Here is a 25,284-nt window from a genome sequence, read left to right on the forward strand (position 1 = left end):
CATGGGGTTATAAGATCTCTTATTGATAAAGTCAGGTACTCCATGAAGAACATTATTATTTCATGGAATTTACCTATGTGAAGCTGGGCCTGAACAAATCCAAAAGGTCCAGGTAATTTTCAGGAGATACTCACTTACTTTCGCAGCACAGCATGGCACCAAGGGACTGACTTCTCTATGGCTAACTAATGGAAGAGTTGAAACAAAACAATACAAAAACAAAACAAAACAAAACAAAAAAACCACACACACACAAAAAAAAGTAAGCCCAGTTGCTGTCAGGCTCTACATACTGTAGTGATTACTGCAAAGAATGCATTGCCACAGTATTATTACGCCAGGCTAAGGAATTCCTGAACATTATTGGAGAATGTTGGATAATTTTTCCAGAAATAAACATGTTTAGCTATGTTGCTTATAGAAGAAATCTAAAAATCTATTTCAGTTTGGCCAGTCAATCAGGAGCATGAAGGAATGCAATTGGTAGTGAAGGGGAGGTTCAGGGAAGCTCTATGTGGATGGGCTTTTTGGTATGGGCTGTATACAGTTAATAACACACTCCTAAAAATGATTCTTCCTCACTCTGGTTAAACTGCTTGTGTGAAGGAAAGCAGCACGTCCTCTGAGGGATGCAGTAGTGGTTGTCCTGAATTGGACGGCGGGGACGCCGCAATGCCTCTTCAGCCCCGTAACAGGCTAAGGAGAGAGATTTCATCTCTAGCTCCCTAGAAACTGAAGCTGGAATATGTGCACTACTCTTGGCTAATCACAAATTCCATTCCTAACTTTTGAGTCTTTTGAATGTAAAGCAAAAGAGGGATTATTCACAGCAGCTGACAATGGAAGGGGCTGGCAGTCGTCAGATAGGAAGCAGACTGTTCTATGCTGCTACCCTCACTCCTCTATTTCCTTTGCTTCCTGCCAAGTTTCTCAACTAGTCCTCCACCTTCCTTCTACTTTGAAGGAGTTGGCCAATCCACGTTCTGCTTTTAATAAGCAGAGCTGTTTTACTGTTGTTTGTCCCCATATCACTGTTTGTAAAACAAGGTAGTACTCTTTAAGGCGAAGGATATCTTTTTGGGTTTTTTTGTTTGTTTGCTAAGGTTTTATTTATTTATGAGAGAGAGAGAGAGAGAATGAGTAGTGGGAAGGGGCAGAGGGAGAGAGAGAAGCAGACTCCCCGCTGAGCAGGAAGCCTGATGCAGGGCTGGATTCCAGGACCAGGCGATCATGACCTGAGCTGAAGACTGATGCCTAGCCTACTGAGCCACCCAGGCGCCCCACCTTTGTGTTTTAACAAACATACACTCCTTATAGAAAGGGAGATTTTCTTTATAATCATATTTTTTAAAAATACAACTAAGAGATCACTATTTTTTTTAATTATTTTTCTTTTCTCAAAAGATATGTAGGCTTATTAAATGAAATAGGCGGAAAGAAAGAACAGTAATTTTGGCATCTTCTCTCTCAGAATTTTTAAAAAGATTTTATTTATTTATTTGTCAGAGAGACAGAGAGAGCACAAACAGGGGGAGCAGCAGGCAGGCTTCCCGCTGAGCAGGGAGCCCGATGCGGGGCTCCATCCCAGGACCCCGGGATCATGACCTGAGCTGAAGGCAGATGCTTAACCCTCTGAGCCACCCTGGCACCCTTTCTCAGAAATTTTTAAGCTGTGTTTTTCTAGCTCTTAATTCTTCACACACATTGCTGTTTTGATTGACAAAAGATGACCCTTTTTTTTAAATACACTGAGCTTTTGCCTCTCTAGTAGCAACAAAAATTATTTTAATTTTCCCACTTTTAATACACTGAGCTTTTGCCTCTCTAGTAGCAACAAAAATTATTTTAATTTTCCCACTAGATACAAGAAAAAAGCCAGTTGTTTGCAACGTCTGGCACCCCAGCATCCCAGACTTATCCATTCTGCATTCTGTCTACCTTGAGTCTTAAGGTACAGACTCTACACCAATGCCGACAAGTTAAAGTCCAGAAACCAAATTTTAAGTATAAGAAATGCTGCTATTATTGTTAAAGAAAAGGAACAGGTACTCAATGAATACAACCTTCTTCACAAGGAGCTGGGTCTTACGTGCATTATCCCAATCCCCCCAAGAATTTGATGAGATGGGCAATTATTATTCACAGCTTAAAAATTAACAAAAATCAGGTTTATAAGCAGCTTAATATCTCACAGTTGTGACATGGCAAAACTAACGTTCAAATCGAGGCCGCCTGACACATAAGCTCTCACTCCTGCAGCTTATCCTTCAAGGCATATTTCCTTGTACTCACTCAGATAAACCAAAACCAAAATCAGGGTGCTTGGGATTCTTAACAGCATCGAGACTGTACTTTAGAATCCCGTCTTATGACTGATGCTTTAAAGCATCTTTCAGTATCTGATAGAATCATAACATTTACCGGAGAAAGCCTTTTTTTTTATTATTCGGTATTGCTAAAATATTTTTGTTGTTGTTGTTATTTTTTAATCAAACATCTCCCAGTGATGGACACATATATTTTGTTGTAACTGACTACATTGGAGTCCATTCTGTTACCATTTTTCATCTTTCTCATTTAAAATAAACCATTCAAGCCACACCACTGGAAAGGAAGTAATTACCTATCCAAAGTCCTCCTGGGGTTGGGGATTATCTTGGGGTCATATCCCACTTGTCACCGCCGAGAAGATAAATAGTCATCCATTATAAGACCCATTGGTAAAATTTGGATAGAAGGGTTGTCAGCCTCTCGTACAAAATAAATTCTCTGATTCAAAATTCTAGATGGGGCTAAGGTAGGTGACTGTCTGTTGTGAATGTAACAATGAACAAAGGTAATGTTGTCTTAGATAAAAGGTAGGTTCACTGATTCTCTGTGGTGTTTTCTTAGTTTGTGTGCATGTGTGGGCCAGGGGAGGGGATGGAGGATGAAGGAGGTATAAATCTGAACTTACCTTACCCCTGGCATTTTCCAAAACCACTGCCTGATTCATTGTGCCCCTTATTGCCAGGAGGCAGAACCTAATGGTGCTTATTTTGGAATTTGGGGAAATCCAATGGTCTAATTAATTGAGTAAATCTTAAGTAACCCTCATCAGCCAAGTTTCACTTGCTATGAGCACATACCTATGTTCACATATACTATGACTACTTTGTGTTTGTTCCTGTAATCATCAATTCAGGGAACTTATGACTTTGAAGTCAGATATTGAATTATCAAACAATCATAATGCCCTTAATAGTAATAATAGACAATAATGGATCCATTTTATACATCTATAATATAATAAGCTCTGTAAATGGTGTTGTAAATTTATAACACTTATAACCAGCTTAATCCTGGTTTCAACCTTACGGAATATTATTATACTGATAGACAAAATCAAGAAATTTAGGGATACAGAACTTTAGTGACTTACAGAAACTTAGATGCCACGTCTGAGGTTAACATCAATTTTGCCTCCCTCTGAATCCTGTGTGTTTAACCAGCATTGCACAGTACCATCTGTTTTGGTGTTTCCAGTGAGAAAATAAAACACATTTTGATAAACTTGCCTGATTTTAGAATTTCTATTACTAATCTCCAAAGATGAAACTTTCCTACATAATCATGAAGCTCTTGACTATGCTGACTCATTTGCCTTACAGGACAGTTCTATACACTAAATAAAGTAAGTGTGATTTTATAAACAAGGATAGGTTCACATGAAGATGAAATGACCTGTAGTGCAAGAACCCGAATTAGAGCCCAGGTATCCAGACATTTACTCTTTCGCTGTTTGCTAATCTTCCTTGCTAATCTTCATACTCTTCTGTACCAGTGATTGCAAGTCAAGCCCCAATAAGCAGGCAGATGTGATGACCTAGAACTCTCAGTGTAGACTGTTGTTACTCTTAATAATCGCTCTGCTGCTAATAGTGAGATCTCATCTGATACAATCATTGAAAACCAATGGCGCAAAATGTCCTAAATTTGGGACACTTTTGTTATTTAGTTGATTCTTTAATGTTAATTCTTTAGTTAGAATTTTGACAAAAATGACTTAGAGGAAATCTTTTTATGATTATTAAACTGATTCTTTAACCACCGAATCTGTGCAAACTCCTTATTTAAAGTTTATATAGCAAGCATTTAATTACAGATTCTTTAACCACTTTAATCACTGAATTGATTTTTTAACCACACCTTCAGAGAAAAAAGAAAAGACAGATTTAAGGGAGAATGTGAATATTATATAAAGCTTACAAATGACATTTGCACAGCATAGCCACGTAAACATTTTTTTCTCCTTTAAGAGTTTGGATTGTGTCACCATAGTTTCAGACATTCACCTTACTCCGCTTTAAGATCTGGTTCCCAAAGAACACTGACCTCTCTTCTCAGTGTCTCTAGAAGATTGTAGGTCATTTTGTTGGGGGAGGGGCAATTCTGAGCTTAACAAGCATGGTAGACAGAATAGACCTCCATCGTTCATTTGCCTTATTGTTCACTGCAGCGTCGCTCTAACATTACTACTCCGTAACTGCCTGGTGAACGTATTCCATCATGCTAGGATTTATTTTTTATTTGCACTCATCCTATTTTTTTCCCTTGATTAATTTCCTTCCGGTCATACAACATCTATTTTCTCATTTAGTCAGTTTTGAAGTCCACTAATAAGTGCAGAGATACGTTGTTCTTTAAGATGTTTTATGTTTCAGGAACCTCACATCAGACAGTGTCTTACCTCAGGGGTGAGATAGAGACAGAAACCCAGGGAGACGAAAGCAATAACTTTGGGACATGTGTAAAAGATTTACTACTGCCAAACGGTATATTTGCATAGAACACACACACACACACACGCACACACACACACACAATGGCTTTTCTCTATAAGACAACACAGATCATATACCCAGGATGCCAAAGATAAGACGAATTTTGAGACACTTGAATATTTTATTAAAAATAAAATTGAGGGGTGCCTGGGTGGCTCAGTTGGGGTCAAGCCTCCAACTCTTGATTTCAGCTCGGGGCTCAAGGTGGTGAGTTCAAGCCCTACGTTGGGCTCCATGCCTTCTGCAGAGCCTGCTTAATAAATAAATAAATAAATAAATAAATAAATAAATAAATAAATAAAATTCAGTATTGAATAAGCTATTAAAAGGAAACAAAAAAGTCAATTTATTTGTTTTAATTAGTTTTATGTAATAAATGCTCGTATTAGTGTTTATTATATGCCAGTAACATAAATGTTTTACAAATATCTACTCATTTATTCCTCTAGCCAACACAGAGCGGTTAAATAACTTTATCAAGCCCACACAACCAGTAAGTAGCAAAGCTTAGCTTTGAACCCAGTCATCTCTTACAGTAACTACTGTGTTAACTGTGATGTTTAACTACTTCCCAAGATCACAGATATGGTTCTGTAGAATTATCTAGTTTACCTGTGGGCACTTTTTCCTAGAATTTTTCTCAACGTTCCTTTACATGGAAGAACGTGATTTTAGGATGGAAAAATAAAGCTTTGCTTTAAGGATTTTGTCAATTTTCACAATTCTGCTAGATCTTATCGACCAAGCCACATTCCTTTCCCTTCAGCTTGAAAGGAACTAATCTCATTTCTTAATGTGCACAACTTTTGGAGAGTTATACTGCATCTCAGAACACCAGCTCAGCATAACAGCCTCTGGTATCAAGGAAGATTTTTAATTACCTCTTTTAAAGAAAATGGCAAAAAAAAGGAAACAAACCAAATAGGTCACGGAAAATGTGATAGCTGTGATTTTATTATACTTCTATTTGCTTCCTTAAAAGGGAGACTAAAGATACCCTTGCTTCATACACCACTCAAGTCAACTCACGTATTCTGATATCATCTATTTTGGACAAGAAAAACAAGAGAACCAAGATGTTGGAGAGCAATTACACCATGCCAACGGAGTTTCTCCTTGCTGGATTCACAGATTATCTCCCTCTCAGAGTCACACTATTCTTGGTATTTCTCATAGTGTATACACTCACTCTGGTGGGAAATATGAGTTTAATAATCCTAGTTAATATCAATTCATGCCTTCAAACACCCATGTATTATTTTCTCAGCAACTTGTCTTTCTTGGACATCTGCTATTCTTCAGCAATCACCCCTAAAATGTTGGTGAACTTCTTAGCATCCAGGAAAAGCATCTCTCCCTATGGCTGTGCAATACAAATGTTTTTCTTTGGTTGTTTTGCTGATGCTGAGTGCCTTATCCTGGCAGCAATGGCATACGACCGCTACGCAGCCATCTGTAACCCATTGCTCTATTCTACACTTATGTCCAGGAGGGTCTGTATCTGCTCCGTTGTGTTGGCCTACTTCAGCGGAAGTATGACTGCGATGGCACATGTGTGCCTCACGTTCAGGCTACCGTTCTGTGGCTCCAATATTGTTAATCATTTCTTCTGTGATATCCCACCTCTCTTAGCTTTATCATGCGTGGATACACATATCAATGAGCTTTTGCTCTTTGCCTTGTGTGGCTTCATTCAGACCAGCACTTTTGTGGTCATATTTATCTCTTACTTCTGTATCCTCATCACTGTTTTGAGCATTAAGTCCTCAGGGGGCAGGAGCAAAGCATTCTCCACCTGTACTTCCCATTTCATAGCAGTCACATTATTCTACGGAACGCTCCTGTTTATGTACTTACGTCCCACCACCAGCTATTCCCTAGACACTGACAAGGTAGTTGCGGTGTTTTATACTGTTGTCTTTCCCATGTTTAACCCAATAATCTATAGCTTCAGAAATAAGGATGTAAAGGATGCCCTCAAAAAGCTACTAGAAAGAAACTGGACTTTTAAATGAATAAGAACTTGAATAATTTAAGAATATTCAAGATATAGCTTGCCCTTCCAATATCATCATGCCATGCATACCCTGTATGTCAACTCTTTGAAATTTATTATCATTTTTCAGAAATAAAGATAACTTTTCATCCTCAATACTTTAGGATACTTTTGTCCTCTCATTCAGAAATGTGCTCTCCAAAATTATTCTACTCTGTGAAATACTCTTGAAATAAAATAAATAATAATAATTGCTTTCCAGTTTGTGTTTATAAAATACTTTGTGCATTGATTCATTATATTCCTTATCATGATGTATTAAAGATATATGTTGAATTGTCTGTCAACCCACCCATATTAGAAGCTCCTTGGCAGCAGGGTATATGTATCTTATTAGTTTATTGTTCCAGTTCCTATATAGTAGTGGACATACGGCACATTCGCATTACATGTGTGTTTCATGGATGAATGGGTAGAATAAATAGATGGATGGAAAGATGAGTAAATGTAGCTTGCTTTGTTTGGGAAACTGAGTCTAGATTCTGCACTTGCAGAACATTTATCATCAGGGACATTTGATATCACTCATGGTAAGAAATGGTGGTTTCACTGGCTCTTAGGAAATCAGATAGACGTCACATAGTAATGGTGTCTTTAATATTAGGACAGAGTGAAGTTATGACACACTGATTTTCTTTGGGTTAGATTGATTAGTGTAAGGGATCCTCTACTGTTCCATTCATAGTGGGGACATGTACAAACCAAACAAGTTTGTGAAGATCATCAAGATTATAAACTGTATACATTACTAATTATTTGACCATGTTACTGAATTAATCTTTGAGTCCCTATCTTCAAGGAGTGAACAATTGTTTTAATCATTTTATTCTGCAAATGACAATGCAAACCAATTAAAGTATAAATATTCCTTGCTCTGGGATCACTTTTGAGGATTAAATTGTCAGACATTTTCTGAGGTTGATTTTGATCCTTCGGTCTCCATTTCCTTTGTTTTATCTTGACAAAGTTGAAGGAATAAATTGTGTACGTGTGAATATATAATACTGTGCATTTTCTAGTAAGCATGAAGATATAATGACTGCATTAGTCTACCCTATAAATGGACACCGATAAGATATTGCCCATTGCCATGGATTGCTTTGAGTATTAAATGAACTAATATATGTAAAACTACTAGCATATGTATGATTCGAAAATTAGGTGATTAAATATGTATCAATCTCCTGAATACATGTAAAGCTTATACTGTCAATTACAATGTAATGGTATATCATTGCTCATTATTTTTTTACTATTATATTACTATTTGATTTAAAGAAACAGTAAAGATTTGATTCCCAGAAGAAATTAGGCATTTCAAAAATATCTGTGAAGCATTCCAAATGTTCTGAGATGTTGCTGGAAACCAAAAAACAAAACAAAACAAAACAAAACGAAAGAAAGAAAGAAAGAAAGAAAGAAAGAAAGAAAGAAAGAAAGAAAGAAAGAAAGAAGATAGAAAACAACCCAAAAAACAAAAATGCAGAACTCAATATTCAAATTAGTGACCTTCAGCATATTAAAACACCTGTCCTACTATGAAGACTGCCCGAGTACACAGTACGACGCCATTAATTTGTTCTTATTTTTTTACTAGTTTCTGAAACTTATAGGCTAGTTTGAATTTTTCTTTTAATTTTAGTGCAATTTCCTTTTAAAAAAACATTAAGCTGATTCTTTCTCATCATCCATCCATTGTGTTATGGATATGAGGTTGCATAAAAAAATTATCAGCTTCCTTAATAGGGCCTATTAAATCTGAGACAAGTTTTCATTTTCTAAAATAAGTTAGTTTAAAATAAATAAACTACAATGTATTTGGTTTTGTTGTTGCTGCCATCATTGTTTTTATTTTTTTAAGTTTTTGTTTAAATTCCAGTTAGTTAACATATAATGTAATATTCATTTGAAGTATACAATACAGTGATTCAATACTTCCACAGAACACCCAGTGCCCTCCCTAATCCCCATCACCTATTTCACCCATCCCCTCTGCCAACCTCCCGTCTGGTAACCATCAGTTTGTTCTCTATAGTTCAGAGTCTGTTTCTTGGTTTGCCTCCTTCTCTCTTTTTTCCCCCTCTCTTTGTCCCTTTGTTTTGTTTTCTAAATTCCACATATGAGTGAAATCATATGGTATTTGTCTTTCTCTGACTGATATATTTCATTTAGCATAATGCTCTCTAGCTCCATCCACGTTGTTGCAAATGGTAAGATTTCATTCTTTTTGATGGCTGAGTAATATTCCATTGTATATATACCACATCTTCTTTATCCATTCATCTGCTGATGGACACTTGGGCTGTTTGCGTAGTTTGCTATTGTTGATAGTGCTACTACAAACATCGGGGTACACGTATCCCTTTGAGTTAGTGTTCTTGTATTCTTTGGGTAAATACCTGGCAGTACAAATCCTGGGTCATAGGGTAGTTCTATTTTTAACTTTTTGAGGACCCTCCATACTGTTTTCCAGAGTGGCTAGCGCAGTTTGCATTCCCACCAACAGTGTAAGAGGGTTCCCCTTTCTCTACATCCTTGTCACACCTATTGTTTCTTGTGTTGCTGATTTTAGACATTCTGACCGGATTGAGGTGATGTCTCATTGTGGTTTTGATTTGTCGTTCCCTGATGACCACTGGTGGTGAGCACCTTGGCTCTGTTGGCTCTAATCATCATCACCACCTTTGCTCTGATGTCTGTTGACCATCTGTAGGTCTTCTTTGGAAAACTGTCTATTCATGTCTTCTGCCCATTTTTTGACTATAGTGTATTTGTAAACTGTAAAATTGTGAAGAGTTTATCTAGCCCAAAGTTTCTATTGACATTTTGGGCCAATATTTCTTTACTGGGGAGGAAGAGAGGCCTATTCTGCACATTTTAGGGTGTTACGCAGCATCCTGATCTCTATTCACCAGATGTCAGTAGCACCCTCCCTGTCCAGGACAGCTAAATGTATCCAAACTTTGCCAATGTCTCTTTGGAGGCAAAATTACCCATGAGCGAGAACCACTGAACTTAGTCAAGACTATTCCTTTGACTATAAAACAAGTGAAACCCATAAGAGTGAGGTCACTGCCTGAATATATCAGAATAATAATTAGGTAAAAACATCTCAGATGAGATATTATTTTGTTCTGCCTTATTTCCCTAATGTTGATTTATTTCTTTTTTTTTTAATTTTAATGTTTTTTTATTATATTATGTTAGTCACCATACAGTACATCCCTGGTTTCTGATGTAAAGTTCGATGATTCATTCATTGCGTATAACACCCAGTGCACCATGCAATACGTGCCCTCCTTACTACCCATCACCAGTCTATCCCATTCCCAGTCCCTCATACTTCATTCCCCCTTCTGATTACCCCCCCTTTCTTTATCCCTTTCTTCCCCTACTGATCTTCCTAGTTCTTATGTTCCATAGATGATTTCTTTTTTTTTTTAAGATTTTATTTATTTATTTGACAGAGATAGAGACAGCCAGTGAGAGAGGGAACACAAGCAGGGGGAGTGGGAGAGGAAGAAGCAGGCTCATAGCTGAGGAGCCTGATGTGGGGCTCGATCCCATAACGCCGGGATCACGCCCTGAGCCGAAGGCAGACGCTTAATGACTGCGCCACCCAGGCGCCCCCATAGATGATTTATTTCTAATATCTACTGCATGAACACAGAAAATTGACACATAATTTTAATAATGTAAGCACATAAATTTAAAGCTGAATGCATATATATTAAGAAGTGGGCTACAGTTGAGAAAAAATTATAATAAAGTAGGGTATTTATGTTCATCACATCTCAGGAGATTTATTTTTCTGCTTCTGTCTATGATGAGAAAGAGAAAATGTTACCAGAGAAGCTATGTTACATTTCGGTTACAAGGAAGAGACGAACTTAAAATCCTAAAAATAGTGTACCTTCTGTAATAATATCTGCATTTTAATGTGGATCTCTATTCAGGTCAGAAATAAAATCTATGTGACAATTTTACATCTTTATTACCCTTACATTGAACATTGGAAGGTAGGTACAAGTGAATTTCATGGCAGGAGTTAAAAAATACCATTTTTTTCTAGTGACATGAAATACACAAACAAAAAAATATTTTGGTTGTATTTAAAAGATATATTCAAAAGAATACATCCATATGTGATTTTCATCTGAGAAATAAATAAAAAATACTTTCTTGGAACACGTGAGATGTTTGCCAAGTTGATAGAGATGAAGGGTGAGTTTTGAGAATCCATACATTCTCTTAGCTGCTAAGAATAGAAGTCAGCTTCTAATTAAGCATGTACATGGTCCATTGCGTTGTTATATAAACATAGTCATCATTGTTTATAAAAAACCAGGATTTTATCAGCACATATCATTTTCCTCCTATAAGAACGTAAGAGTTTATGCTCCACAAAAATCATTTCTGTTTTATGTGTTCTTGAGCAAACTAAAGAAAATTTCCTGGCACTGCCTCCTGGTGTCACCCCTCCTCACAGATGGAAGCAGCATCAAGTACACTGTTCTCATCAGTGTTTATCCCATTTTGAGATAATGTATGATAATCTGGCTGGATCAGCCATCATTACTGAGAAGCAGAATACATATTAACGTATATTCTTATGGAAGCAACAATCCCTCCTTCCCATCAGGGGATAGGGTCTAATACCCATACCTCATAGCCAAACCCTGTTTTAACCCTTTTCTGCAAACTCAAAATTCACTAGTTGGGAGAGCACCAAGTCCTAAAGCTTGATTTTGAAGCTGAAAAACAAGCCTTACAATTGAGACCATGCAAGACGATGGAACCCTGGCATTGCCAAAGGGGCACCACCACACATCTGGGTGAGCTAGGGCTGGAGTCCAGATCTTTCAGGTGGAGCTATAAAAGTGATGCCAGAATATGTGACCTGAGTTGCCCTGTATTCAGCATTTTTTTCTGGTTGTATATTGTTCTGCCACAAAACCTAGTGGCTAAAAACAATCACCATTTGTTTTGCTCAGGAATCTACCATGCGGGGAGGGCTAGATAATGATAGTCTCCTTGCTCCCCAGTGCCTGGTGTCTCACTTAGGATCACTTGAATAGCTGGGACTGGAATAGCTAGAGGTTGGCTGGGCATCTCTTTTTCATGCAGTCTTAGGGCATCTCCTTTTGGTCTTTCCAAATTTTCCTTTCAAAAAATAGCCTTAGGATAACCCAAGAGCAAGTGTTCCAAAAGACTACAGCAGATGCTACCAGCCTCTCATGCCCTAGCCTCAGAAGTCCCAGAACATAATTCCGTCTGTCTTCTGTTAAGAAGTAAGTCATGAAGGTGACCCCAGATTCCAGGGGAGGTGTGTCAATGAATTTACAGCCATCTTTGATCCACCACAGCATTGAATCATAATTGATTTTCTTAACTTCTCAACCCTATATACTTTTCATAGGCAGCAAAGAATTTGCTTTGAACAAATTAGCCCTTAAGTCTAATTCTTTCTTTCCTATCCAAAATGGTGGCTTCCATGATTCCGACCACACTATGTCCGTGATCCTTTCCATTTCCACTAAAAAGTGCTGTCGACATGATCCCTGACATTGCTGCAAGAGCAAGTATGTACATTTAGGATTGTGAACATAACAAAAAAAGGTGTGGTTACACTTGAAGCCTTTTACTCAACCAGGAGTCAATCCATCTAAGACTCCTCCAAGAGAAGATGTCCAAGGACAGTGATGGTTCAATTTAGACAATCATCTGGGCTTTTCCCCAATTCAGAAGACTGCTGATGTTGAGGTACATGCGACCCAAGTCATGAACCAGGATGCATATACCTCCTTGGATAATTTAGAGGATAATTCTGAAGTTTAAAATTTTCTGGGACAAGTATTCCAGGCTAATTCACTTGCCCCCCAAAATTGGGTGGTCTTCTTGATTATTTGGCATAGCATGACTGGCAGGTCAGTCCGATAAAAAGACCACCACGGAAGCTGTAGTTAGATCTTTTTCATGTCTTAGAAATCTGAGAAGCGCTGCTCCTTAACACCCAAACTAAAGTACGGTAGTGAAATCATAGGTCATGGAAGAAGTGTGGAAACATAAGGATGGTTAAGTGACAAGCCCCAGGGTGCAGGCCATGTTCATGTGTGGCTGACAGGGGTGGGCATTTGTCCACATACAAAGGTTAGCCTTCTAGGAACAAATCGTCCAGTAAATGAGGTGTCATGTGAGTCAACCAGCCCATAGCTGTTATCACCATCATGAAAATAAGTGGTATATAAATAAGGCTAAAATCTGTGGCTACAGTGTAAAAATGGGTAATTTTGCTTAGAAACTTTTTCTAATGACCATCTGGGTGGGTGTGGTAGGCAGACTAATGACCACCCAAAGACGCCACCTCAACATTTATAGGTTGGGATGCATCAGTGTCCCCATGACTTGATGAAGATTGAGATCCTCTGGTCCAAGCCTCCTAAGTGCAAATACAATAAATTAGACAGGAACTTGATCTGCGAGCTCAGCCTTCATGGTTAAGGAAACACCATTTTTTTTTTCCTGGCGTAATCAGGGGAATGGAGTCCAATTACTGATGCTGAAGCTTTTGACATGTGCCTTCACTGCTCCCTCGCCTCAGCATTTTCCTTTACTGACTTCACACTGATTTGTATCTGATTTCCATGCAACTTTGCAAGAGGACAGCCGGTAAGAAATCACTCTTAAATAAGTTAATCCTTACCTGTCATTTCTGAGGAATAGCCCATCTGCCTTAGCTTTTTAGATTAACAAGTATTGCTTCACATTCCACTAGTGAATATATTTTCACAGAATTAATGTCAGCCACTATGATCAGTTGGAGTGCTGGCATCCATTTACAGAGGAATAGCCAATTGTTGATTATTCTGCTTGCAGTGCACATTTTTCATTGATTATTCTGGAATGCAACTCAATTATTCCTTTGTATCTGCCATATTTAGTTACTCACATGCACACATATCTTAATCAATCCCTTCATATTTTATAATTTTTACAACTATTATTTATTTCTACCTAAAACTGCAAAAATGGTGCATAGAGTAATATAAAATATATTCAGTTTTTCAACTAACAGTTATCATACAACTCAATACACCAGGCATTTTGTTAGGCACTGCTACAGAAAGACATAGAAAGATTTTGTCTATGGGACTCTAATAGAAGGCTTGTACAATGATATAAAATCTGATCTATATCTATAAAATAAGGTTAAAGAATGTCTGTAATCTTGAGTGGGAAGGGGGTTAAATGGTAGTGTTTGCCAGACATAGGTCTAGATGTTGAAGAATGCTGAGTATATATTAAGAATGGCATGTTAGTAATTCTTCTTAAATTTTTCAATTGCCAATCCTTACCTGAATAACAAATCATTCTTCATATGATTGAACTTTGCATTATGAAAATGAAATTACAAAAGCTTTTAAAATAATGATGGAGATTCTAATGTCTGTTCTAGGGTGCCTGGGTGGCTCAGTGGGCTAAGCATCTGTCTTCAGCTCAGGTCATGATCCCAGGGTCCTGGATGAGTCTCACATCGGGGCTCCCTACTCGGTGGGGAGTCTGCTTCTCTTTCTCTACCTTTTCCCACTGCTCCTGCTCTCTCTCTTTCTCTCTCACTCTCTCTCAAATAAATAAAAATCATAAAAAACAAAACAAAACTAATGCTTATCCTAGGCTATCTATTGTTTTACAATTTATATTCAAAGTTATATGGATATTCTTTCTCCCCTTCTCTTCTCACGCTCTCTGTCTCTTCCCCCTCCCTTCCTTCCTTCTCCCATTCTTTCCCTCCTCCCTCCCTCCCTCCGTTCCTTCTATCCTTCCTTCCTCTTTGGTCCTTTCTTTCTTTGTTATTTAATACTGGATTTCATGGATGCATATAGAAAGTTACATTTTTTAATCCAATGTCACTAGAATTCCATGAATGCTATGTGAGATTCTGAATATAATGAAGTTTTCAGTGTGTAATCAGCAATTAATAAACTAAGTTATTAATATGTCAAACTTCAAATGTAATTTATCTAAAAGGCTGGAAATTAATGTGAATAGTGATTTTGTTTTAGAATACTGAACAAATTATTCCTCATCTATTTCTTGAAATGTGAACTGTTTGTTAGCCTCAAGAACCACTTTTCCACACAGAAAAGACTTTCCATTGTTAATTTTCTATTATTTTATTTAACAAGTAATATTTTGCTGTAATAAACATAAAAATCAACTTTTTCCCTTACATTTTGATTCAAATTGCAAAACAGGGTAATCTAATTATATAACTAGTAAATTATAACAATCACTTTTCAAAGGGCTCTTAAAATTGCTATAATATATAATCTTATTTAATTAAACTGATTATATTTTAAATTGAATTTATATATTTCTTTTGATTTTCTCAAGCTTATTAGGTCAACAAATTAAATCAACACAAGAATATAAATGCTTTATATTTTAACACATGAATATATAAATATGTTGAATTCCAAATTGTCTTATTAATTTATACTGTTTAAAATCACACTAACATTTCCTTCAATTTTCAGCAAAACAACCAGTTCTAAGTCAGTTTCTGATTATGTATTTGAAGTTGGTTTCACAAATATGATGAGTCTGATGATAAAATATAACAAGTTTTCTTAAACTCTGGGTTTTGTGAATTTATCATTTCTATAATAAATCTAACCTTCCTAGGATCCAAGATACTTCCCCATTTTTGAAGGAACTAACCCATTTCAAGAAAGTCAGAGATTCCATTTCAAAAAACTTAAGTTGTGTATCAGCCAAGATATTTTTGGCCAGCAAATACAGGATTTTCTTCTTGCCATTGACACCGATCCTTGTTCAAGTTATTGTAGCAATGACTTCACAAATTATGAAACAGTTGGTTTTAAAGTATATGCCATTAATCTGGCTACATTTAACCATATTGCTTTTTTTTTCTTCTGCTTCTAATTTGCAACTCTAATTCCTTATGTAGCTAACTCCATTCCTCACTGACTGTTTTGTTGGATTCGAAATTCTTTTCTCTCATTACATGGCAATGTATCCTATTTTGTATCTAAAGATGCTCTAATGCTGTTTTATTGGATTCACAACTGCATGTAATTTGGGATAATTATTTGTTTTTTTACAATATTTGGATTAACATGACTTCATTATTTTATTTATCTGCATATGTTGTAACTTACTCTGCTTTCATGTTAAAATTAACACACCTTAACAAAACCATCCATCACCCTCTCCCAAACATACAGTAATAAATATATTATTTGTGTGATTAAGAGTGCCAAATATAAATTATGCAAAAAGTTAATAAAGCTATGTGAAATATATGTAAAATCTCCACAGTGTCTCATGTGTCTACACTTCAATAGAATGGAAGCTACAAAAGAATTATAAGACATAATCCACAGCTCTGTGATGTCTATTGAATTATTAGAGAAAAGAAAAGCACACTGTTGATTTTTTTTAATGTTTTTTTATTATATTATGTTAGTCACCATACAGTACATCCCTGGTTTCCAATGAAAGCACACTGTTTTATACAAATAAACCAAAAGGAGAGTATACAATTCAACTAATTCTGTGTGTATGTGCATGTGTGTAAAATCTCACAAAAATCTAATGTAAATTACTGTTAAAGTGGAGAGTATGATGTCATGCATTAATTTATATCAATTTCATAAGGAACCAATGAGGTTGATAGAACATGTGTAAATGTCCCCATTTCACAGGGAAAAAAGACAATCTCAGCTGTTTCAACATGAGAACATTTGAAGATTTGTCTGAGTAGCATATATATGAGTGGAACACATTTCTTTAGTTCCTACATTGCATTTACTCTCTGTTTTGTGCCTTTTCCCCAAGACATGTGAGTGTTCTGTTTATAAAAGGAAATGCATTTTATCAAAGTGAGGGCAAAGGCATCTAGTGAATGGCGACTGGGAAGGCCTGCAGGGGTCTGATTAGCTCCAGTCTCCAGAGACCAGAAGGATGCTAATGAGCCAACCTCTGGACATCTGAGATTCACATCTACACATGACCTAGCGCTCATGTCCCCGAAAGAAAAGCAACCGAACATTAAGAAATCTCTACTCTCAGCAATTAGTCTTTTAAGAATCGTGAAAACCTGGTCGTCTTCACTGGATATTCTACTTACTCTGAACTTGGCTTTGTTATGAATATATTTAAGAAGTAGTAACGTAGGTAGATTTAAATCTTTTAATATTTTCTATCTCCCCACACTAAAATAATCCATTACCAGCTACAGGATTTCAATATTGTTTCCAAATAGCCAGAAAACAATGTCCTAACTTGCGGGTTATTTATATTTCAAAGGTTTCAAAGGTTCTCATTTTATGGGAAAAAGGGCAATATTTGCATAACACCTACATTCAATATTCTCATGTATGCATGTGTGTTTACAGTATTTAATAGTTGGTTTATATAGTAACTTATGGCTACTTGCACATTTATGGAAAATTCTTTAAGATAGAGTATCTGAGAATTAGAATGTATTTTAACTATATCACAAGAAAAACCATTCCTTTCATATCTATATAATAGTGTTTTGGAAATATTTTAGACATAATTTTATTTTATGAATCCAATAATATGTTAAGAATTAGTTTCTCTTTTCCTTGAGTTTGTCACTGTAGCCTGTCCGCAATAAAACCAGGGCATGCACACAGACATTTGATTCTCAGAGCTTAAGACTGTTTTTGCTACAAGCTGCTACTTCTTCCCACTACAACCCTAGCGTGCCTGGATATAATAGACTTCAAATCAATATGTATTGTTTTTAAATTAGACTATCTAAGCTATAATTTGGGGTCTTTCAGTACGGCAGCTTGTTGTTGATAGTGCGCTCTTTTGCATTTTTATTTGTGATTATTATTTAAGTTTTATTTTTGTATGTTATCTGATTTTTTGCTTCCTTTGTCTTATAAGCAATTTTTAGTCACAAGCCATTCAATATATACCATTTCAAATTACAAGTACATGTATATACTTATGAAGTTATAGAATTGTAAATTTAAATATATAACAATATTTCATATAATACTTAATCAGTTATATATTTATTTGTATGTAATATTTTATAATAACAAGACATATCTGATAGGTATAGTTTCAGTATCTCACCCTCACACCCCGAGTCTTGACATTGGGTTTTGGAGGGTTTGTTTTAATGTTGATTAAAAAAAAAATGCATAAGTGAAATTATCCAAAGATGCAAAAGGAAAGGGCTTTCCAATTGAATTGCACTGCTATTTTTTTGATTGGCCTTAACAATATTAAATGAAGAAAAGATTGTTCTACCTCTTCCTCTCAATTCAGCTCTTATGGAGGACATGGTCATTGATCTTCCAAGTGCAGAATCTGAGAAGAAGGTGAGGCATAGAGATTTGGAAAGGAAAGGGGTTGCCTATTATGAATGTCAGCATCGAGAGTTAACTAGGTGTTGAAAAGTAGCAGTAGTTTGGCCAAAAGGTAAGGAAGTAATTTCTATCACAAGGAGCCGATGTAAGCAGAGAACTTGTATATGTGTCCTAACATGAGTCAGAGGTTCGGTTTGAGATATTGGGGTTTAACTGTCAGTTTTACCAATTAATACTTTCTTGATCTGAAAGAGTTTCCTTCTCTCAGTATTTATGATGTGGAAACTGAGAAACAAGGCATAAAATAATTTCTAGTTCCATGAATTTGAGTCACTGTAAATGGATTGTCTAGTATACATATAGCCCACTGCTGAAGTTTATTTCTTTTCTTCAACCAGCTACAGGGTAAACACAAACACCCCAATACTATTATGGATACTGGATCGTGGAAGAAATTATACATATATCTTTTTCATCTGAGTGATATCATCTTGTTCTGCAACTGAAAAGCTATATAAACCTGAATGCATGGCAGGTTGGAACCATACAGGGGTGAAGGAATTCCTTCTGGTAGGTTTAACTGAAAACTCTAATTTGCAGATCCCTCTTTTTTTGCTTTTCACCCTTATTTATTTCACCACTCTGGCAGGTAATTGGGGGATGATCATCTTGATCTGGTTAAATGCCCAACTTCATACTCCAATGTACTTCCTCCTTAGCAACCTTTCTTTTTGTGATATCTGCTACTCTACTGTCTTTGCTCCAAAGATGTTGGTCAATTTCCCATCGAAACGTAAGTCCAGCACATTTTCTGGTTGTGTTCTACAGAGTTTCTTTTTTGCAGTATATGTAACCACAGAGGGCATCCTCCTATCTATGATGGCTTATGACCGCTATGTGGCAATAGCTAATCCCTTGTTGTATACAGTCATAATGACCCAAAGGGTTTGTGTTCAGTTGGTCCTTGCATCTTACTTGGGTGGGCTCATTAACTCGCTCACACACACAATAGGTTTGCTCAAACTAGATTTCTGTGGTCCTAATATTGTGAATCATTATTTCTGTGACATTCCCCCTCTTCTGAGACTCTCTTGTTCTGATGCCCATAACAATGAAATGTTGCTTTTAATATTCTCTGGGGTCATTGCAATGTTCACTTTCACTGTCATCATGGTCTCTTATACGTGCATCATCACTGCCATCCAGAGAATCCGCTCAGCTGAGGGGAGGCGCAAAGCCTTCTCCACTTGTGCCTCTCATCTGACTGCTGTGGCCTTATTCTATGGGTCTGTGACCTTTAGTTATATCCAGCCAAGTTCTCAGTATTCCCTGGAACAGGAGAAAGTCTCTGCTCTGTTTTATACATTGGTGATACCCATGCTAAACCCACTGATTTATAGCCTACGAAATAAGGATGTGAAAGATGCAGCCAAAAGGTCAATATCGTGGAAGAGAACTCCCATCTGAGCCAATCTTGTCCATGGCTTTGTTAACCTAACATTAAATAGATAGACTTTTCTTAAAATTGTATCACAGACACAAACACCAACAAAACTATAATGAAGGCAGTCTCATGAAATTGAAGATGTGAATGTTGAGTTTGACATGAAGACTGAAAATCACTATATTCTACCATTCACTGTTTTGTGACTTAACAGTTTCGTTCTCTCAAGAGCTAGTACTTTTTTTTTCCTAACGAATTCTGATGCTAAACTCTGAAAGAACTCACCATGGACTCTGACATTGATTCAAATGAAAAGAATGCTCCAACAATAGGAATTTATCAAATGTATTCTTATCTCAGAGGAAAAATGAAATAGTTTCTTGGCATGATTTTCTTGGATCTGATCTTTTTTGTTGTTGCTGTTGTTCTAAAAATGCTGTCACCCAAGTAAAGACACATATCTCCATTTTTGTATTTAAATTATGTATCTTAATGGTATAGAATAGCTATAGAAAAAAACTGTCCTTAGTTATAGTTTATTCATTCAATATAGTTCTGTTTAGTACCTTTACTTGCACCAGTTACTCTGTGAGATCCAAACATTAAGAGATTTAAGATATGGGGCAAAGCTGTTAGAGGAACAGGTAATGGAGGGGTATGGGAAGCGAGTTTTCAGAGTATTGTGTGAAGATGAATGAATTACCTGATGTTATGTCTCAAACTTTTGGAAAGCATGACTGTGTACTGGATAATATAAAATAATATTGTGTCATTATAATTATAAAGAAATTATGTGTATATAAACCAGTGTATACACACACATACATATATACATACAGTAAGCTAAAGATCAACAGACTGATAAAGTAAATAAGCAATTGAAGTTTGTATCTATTGGTAAGGAACACAGGAGAGATCATTTAAATATTCTTGCAAATCTGTTTTATTCTTGAATCTGTTCTACAGGTTTGAAATGTTTCAAAATAACAAAAATTAAGAAAATATGCACTTTTACTTCTGGATGGAGTAACTTGTGATCAAAACAGCATCTATACAAAAATCACAAGCAAAGCAAGATAAGACATTATCTGTTGAATGAAGTGAGTAGCTATTGAAGAAAAGAGAGTTAGAGGGACTTAGGTTTCAGGGAGGCATGACCTTGGGGATGCGAGCTGACGGCCTCACTGATTCAGGGCACACTTGACAGTGCAGGCTTGGCTTGCATGGAGGGCCCTGGAAAGGGCTCCGCAGACTCAGGAGAGGTTCAGACAGATATTTTTCAGGTTTCATCACATGGCTGCATTTCTTCTCAGGGCATTAGCCATATTCTGGGTCTGAGTAGGCCTGAAGCGCAGGTAAACAAATATACAGAGGGATGAAGACACAATAGACTGGATAGATAGATGATTAGATAGAGAGATGATAGATGGATGGATGGTTGGATGGATGGACAGATGGATAGATAGATGATACATGAGACAGATAGATGATAGATGAATGGATACATAGATAGATAGATAGATGATAGATAGATAGATTTAAGTGGAGAACTTCTGGGGCAGCTGGGTGGCTCAGTCAGTTAAGCGTCTAACTCTTGATTTCCTCTCAGGTCATAATCTTAGGGTCGTGAGATGGAGCCCTGTGTTGGGCTCTGTGTTGAGCATGGAGCCTGCTTAAGATTCTCTCTCTCCCTCTCCCTCTGCTCCTTCTTCCCTAAGTAATTAAAAGAGAAGAAGGAAAGAAAGAAAGAAAGAAAGAAAGAAAGAAAGAAAGAAAGAAAGAAAGAAAGAAAGAACTTCTAAAAAGCAGAGAGGAATGTTTGGTGTTGTCCGAAACAATACAAATACTAACAATTGCCATCTACCAAAAGCAGGGGCTCCGGTGCCCTGTAACTATTCTGGGGGAAGAGAAAACAGTGGTCCTCTCGGCAGTTATGTGGCCTGAGGAGATGAACTGGATTATATCGGAGCTTAAACACACAGCTATTTCCCCCCACCCCCCGCCCCAGGAAATAGAATGGGACAGAAGGTAGAGAGTGTAAAATACTGGTTCTGGGCCACAGGAGTAGATTGAAATCTTCCACTCTCCTCCTGTGCTTAGAAGACACAAAGTCCTGCTAGAAGGACGAGCTAACAACAAATGTAACAAAGGTTTCCTCCCCAGAACATTTGGCAGATTTTGATCTTGCTGTAAGCCAGGCAAAAAGGGCTTGAGGTTTTCTTTATGGAGCACAGAAGATTCAGATTTTTGCAGATTCAAATGGAGCTGGCAAGACGGTGATCTTTTTCTCGGTCTTTAGGTGTTTGGTTGATAAGGTCCCACCAGAGGTAGAAGCCTGCGTTAGACACAAGGCTGGCAGCCCCCTCAAGCTCTTGGCTGCAATTTGAAGATGTGCGGGCACACCTCACTTTACATGTTTCACTTTATTTAACTTCACAGATACTGTGCTTTTTTACAAACGGAAGGTTCATGGCATCCCTGCGTCAAGCCAGTCTATCAATGCCACTTCTCCAAAGGCATTTGCTCACTTTGTATCTCTGTGTCACATTTTGGTAATTTTTGCAATATTTCAAATTTTTTCATTATTAACATACTTGTTACAGTGATCTGTGATCAATGATGATGATTTGCTGAAGGCTCAGGTGATGGTTAGCCTTTTGTAGTAATAAAATATTTTTAAATTAAGGTACGCACCCTGGCTTTTTTAGATGCAATGCTATTGCACACTTGACAGACTATAGCACAATATAAACATAGTTTTTATATGCACTGGGAAACCAAAAAACTCATTTGACTCACTTTACTGGAGTGTTCTGGAACCGAATCCACAATATCTCCAAGGTATGCCTGTACAGGAGCGAAGTTCACACCACCAAAGAATTGAAACTTAACTTTCTGCAGTGTTTAAGGGCTAGAGACAGAAAGGCCCACCTCTTAATCAATATCTTGGGAATTCTACACCCAAACAGGGACAAGGCAGAAGAAAAATGAGGTCTAACTTCAACTCAGTCCAGAATCAGCCCAAATAATATTTGAATTAACTTAGTCAACCTCTCATCCGTTATGCCTTTTTAGAAAGAATGTAGCCCTCCGTGGTGGAAAGTAATGTCATCTTTACTTTCTATGCATCTTTAATCACATGCAAAGAACCAGAAAATATTTTTAAAAAGAGTAAGAAAGAGTGGGAAAACACACAATATAAGCAGAATCACAGAAGAGCTGCGAACCTTAACTTCAACTCACATCACACATGAAGATTGATTTAAGATGGATCATAGAACTAAATGTATGAAAGATGAAAAAGAAATACAGCCTCTAGAAGTAAAAATGTTTGTGTCTTCATGACATCAAAATAGGCAAATATTTCTTAATAAGAATATACAGGGACGCCTGGGTGGCTCAGTTGGTTAAGTGTCTGCCTTTGGTTCAGGTCATGATCCCAGGGTCCTGGGATCAGGTTCTGCTTCGGGCTCCTTGCTCAGTGGGGAGCCTGCTTCTCCCTCTGCCTGCTGCCCCCCCCCAGCTTGTGCTCTCTTGCTCTCTCTCTCTTCCTCTATGACAAATAAATATGTAAAATCTTAAAAAAAAAAGGATATACAAATAGTAAAATAAAAAGAACAATGGGAGAATAGATCTGTGTTTTATTTTATTCTTTTCCCCAATTTTTATTTAAACTCCAGTAGATTCACCTGCAGTGTAATATTAGTTTCAGGTGTAGAGTTGAGTGATTCAACACATATACAACACCCAGTGAGGTTTTGTTTTAAATGAGGACTTCTGTCCCTGGAAATATACCATTATGAGACTGAAAAGCCAAGCCACAGAATATGAAAAAATATTCATAGAGTGTGTACTGACAAAAAATTCATCCAGAATATATTAAAAAGAACTTCCAGTCAATAAATGACAAGACAACTAAATATGGGGGGAAAGGTAGGAAAAAAGCTTACATGAAAGACATTCAAAATAGCTAATAAGCATATGTAAAAATGCTTAGTATCATTACTCACACATTTCCACAGGAGTACGAAAATGGTACAGACATTTTGGAGAACTGTCTGATGGTAAGCTGAATATATGGCTAACTTATATCCCAAGATTTCCCAGATATGAGTGTGTGTGTTCACAAACATACATGAACAATAATGCTCTCAGCAGTTTTATTTATATTTATATTTATAAACTAGAAACAAAACCCAGACCATTTTAAGAGAATAAATTAATAAATTTTGATATAGTCACAGAATGGAAGGCTAAACGGCACTTTTATTAAAAAGTTACTGATGTACAATAAGGTAAATGGACGTCACAAATGTTATGCACAATAAAAGAGAGCAGAAACAAAAAGTCCATATGTTAAAAAAAACTCCATATGTAAGATTCTATTGTATAAGGTTTAACAACAGATAAATTTAAGTTACGGTAATATAGCTGTAAGGGAGCATTCTCTAGTGTTGGAAATATCTCTATCATTATGATTTGTGTGGTGCTTATGCTCATGTACATGTACATAAAATTGAAATAAATTGTATACTTGGAGCACCTGGGTGGCTCAGTCTGCCTTTAGCTCAGGTCAGGATCCTAGGGTTCTGGGATCGAGCCCCACGTTGAACTCCCAGCTCAGCAGGGAGTCTGTTTCTACCTCTCCCTCTGACCCTCCCTGAGTGCTTGCATTTTCTCTCTCTCTCTCTCAAATGAATAAATAAAAAAAGAAATCTGAAATAAATTGTATACTTGATATCAGGGCACTTTATAATGTATGTGTCCGTGTATGTATATAATTCTTAAACAAGTGCTCAGAGGAAGGGACAAAAAATGGAATTTCAATGAAAATATGGAAAGCAAAGGGAAGGGTAAATTGGAGATTTCTGGGTAATTATAAATTGTGATTGAATTTTGACTGTACAACAATAATAATATTTTATTAGGAGGTTTAAAATAAATAGAATATAAATGCATGGAAACAATAATGCAAAAAACAGTGTGGATCAATGGGATTAAATCTTCTAAGGCTTTAATAAGAAAAGTGAAAAAGGGAACAGAGTGCATTATATTTAATATTTCAAATTTCACAATTTAAAATGGAAGGCAATCAATAGCATAGTAAATGCAAAAGTTAGAACAGTAAAAAAAAAATACATTGAGAGGTCTTAAAAACTTAATAGGCAAAACATTTCTTAAATAAGACACAAAAAGTTCTGACCATTAAGGAGAGATTAAGGAACTTAAATTATATTGATACTTAAAAATATATTTATAGCATGAAAAAATAAACCAGAGTCAGTGAAAATAGTTTTCCTACATATTTATGAAACTATAATCAAAATGTATAAAGAAATCTTACAAACCAATAAAACTAAGATAAACAACATAACGGAAAGAAAAAAAAGGTGGGGATGGGGGCAAAGTATTTGTAAGGCACATGACACAATAAATATCGAAAATTTCCCAACTTCCAATAAAAATAAAAGAAAGTTGCTCAACTTTATTAATAATCTGGGGAAGGAAAATTAACCACAAAAAGATAAGACAATAAAAACAGTATATGATATCAGGGGCACCTGTCTGGCTCAGTCAGTGGAGCAA

At 36.6% G+C, this 25,284-nt stretch overlaps 2 protein-coding genes across 2 annotated transcripts; both read left to right on the plus strand.

Annotated features, from left to right (window-relative positions):
• Nucleotides 1-5,899: 5,899 nt before the first annotated feature.
• On the plus strand, nucleotides 5,900-6,838 carry LOC103666210 (olfactory receptor 5AS1). Its single transcript, XM_008694228.1, has one exon. The coding sequence runs from the start codon at nucleotides 5,900-5,902 to the stop codon at nucleotides 6,836-6,838; it is 939 nt and encodes a 312-aa protein (XP_008692450.1).
• Nucleotides 6,839-18,770: 11,932 nt separating this feature from the next.
• LOC103666212 (olfactory receptor 1052-like) lies at nucleotides 18,771-19,721 on the plus strand. The gene has a single exon (XM_008694229.2). The coding sequence runs from the start codon at nucleotides 18,783-18,785 to the stop codon at nucleotides 19,719-19,721; it is 939 nt and encodes a 312-aa protein (XP_008692451.1). The 5' UTR covers nucleotides 18,771-18,782.
• Nucleotides 19,722-25,284: the final 5,563 nt, after the last annotated feature.

Source organism: Ursus maritimus, unplaced genomic scaffold, assembly GCF_017311325.1.
Source record: "Ursus maritimus isolate PB19 unplaced genomic scaffold, ASM1731132v1 scaffold_23, whole genome shotgun sequence".
NCBI classification, from domain to species: domain Eukaryota; kingdom Metazoa; phylum Chordata; class Mammalia; order Carnivora; family Ursidae; genus Ursus; species Ursus maritimus.

Coding starts and splice junctions, on each gene's coding strand:
- LOC103666210 (XM_008694228.1), top strand. CDS start 5,900: ATGTTGGAGAGCAATTACACCATGCCAACGGAGTTTCTCCTTGCTGGA.
- LOC103666212 (XM_008694229.2), top strand. CDS start 18,783: ATGGCAGGTTGGAACCATACAGGGGTGAAGGAATTCCTTCTGGTAGGT.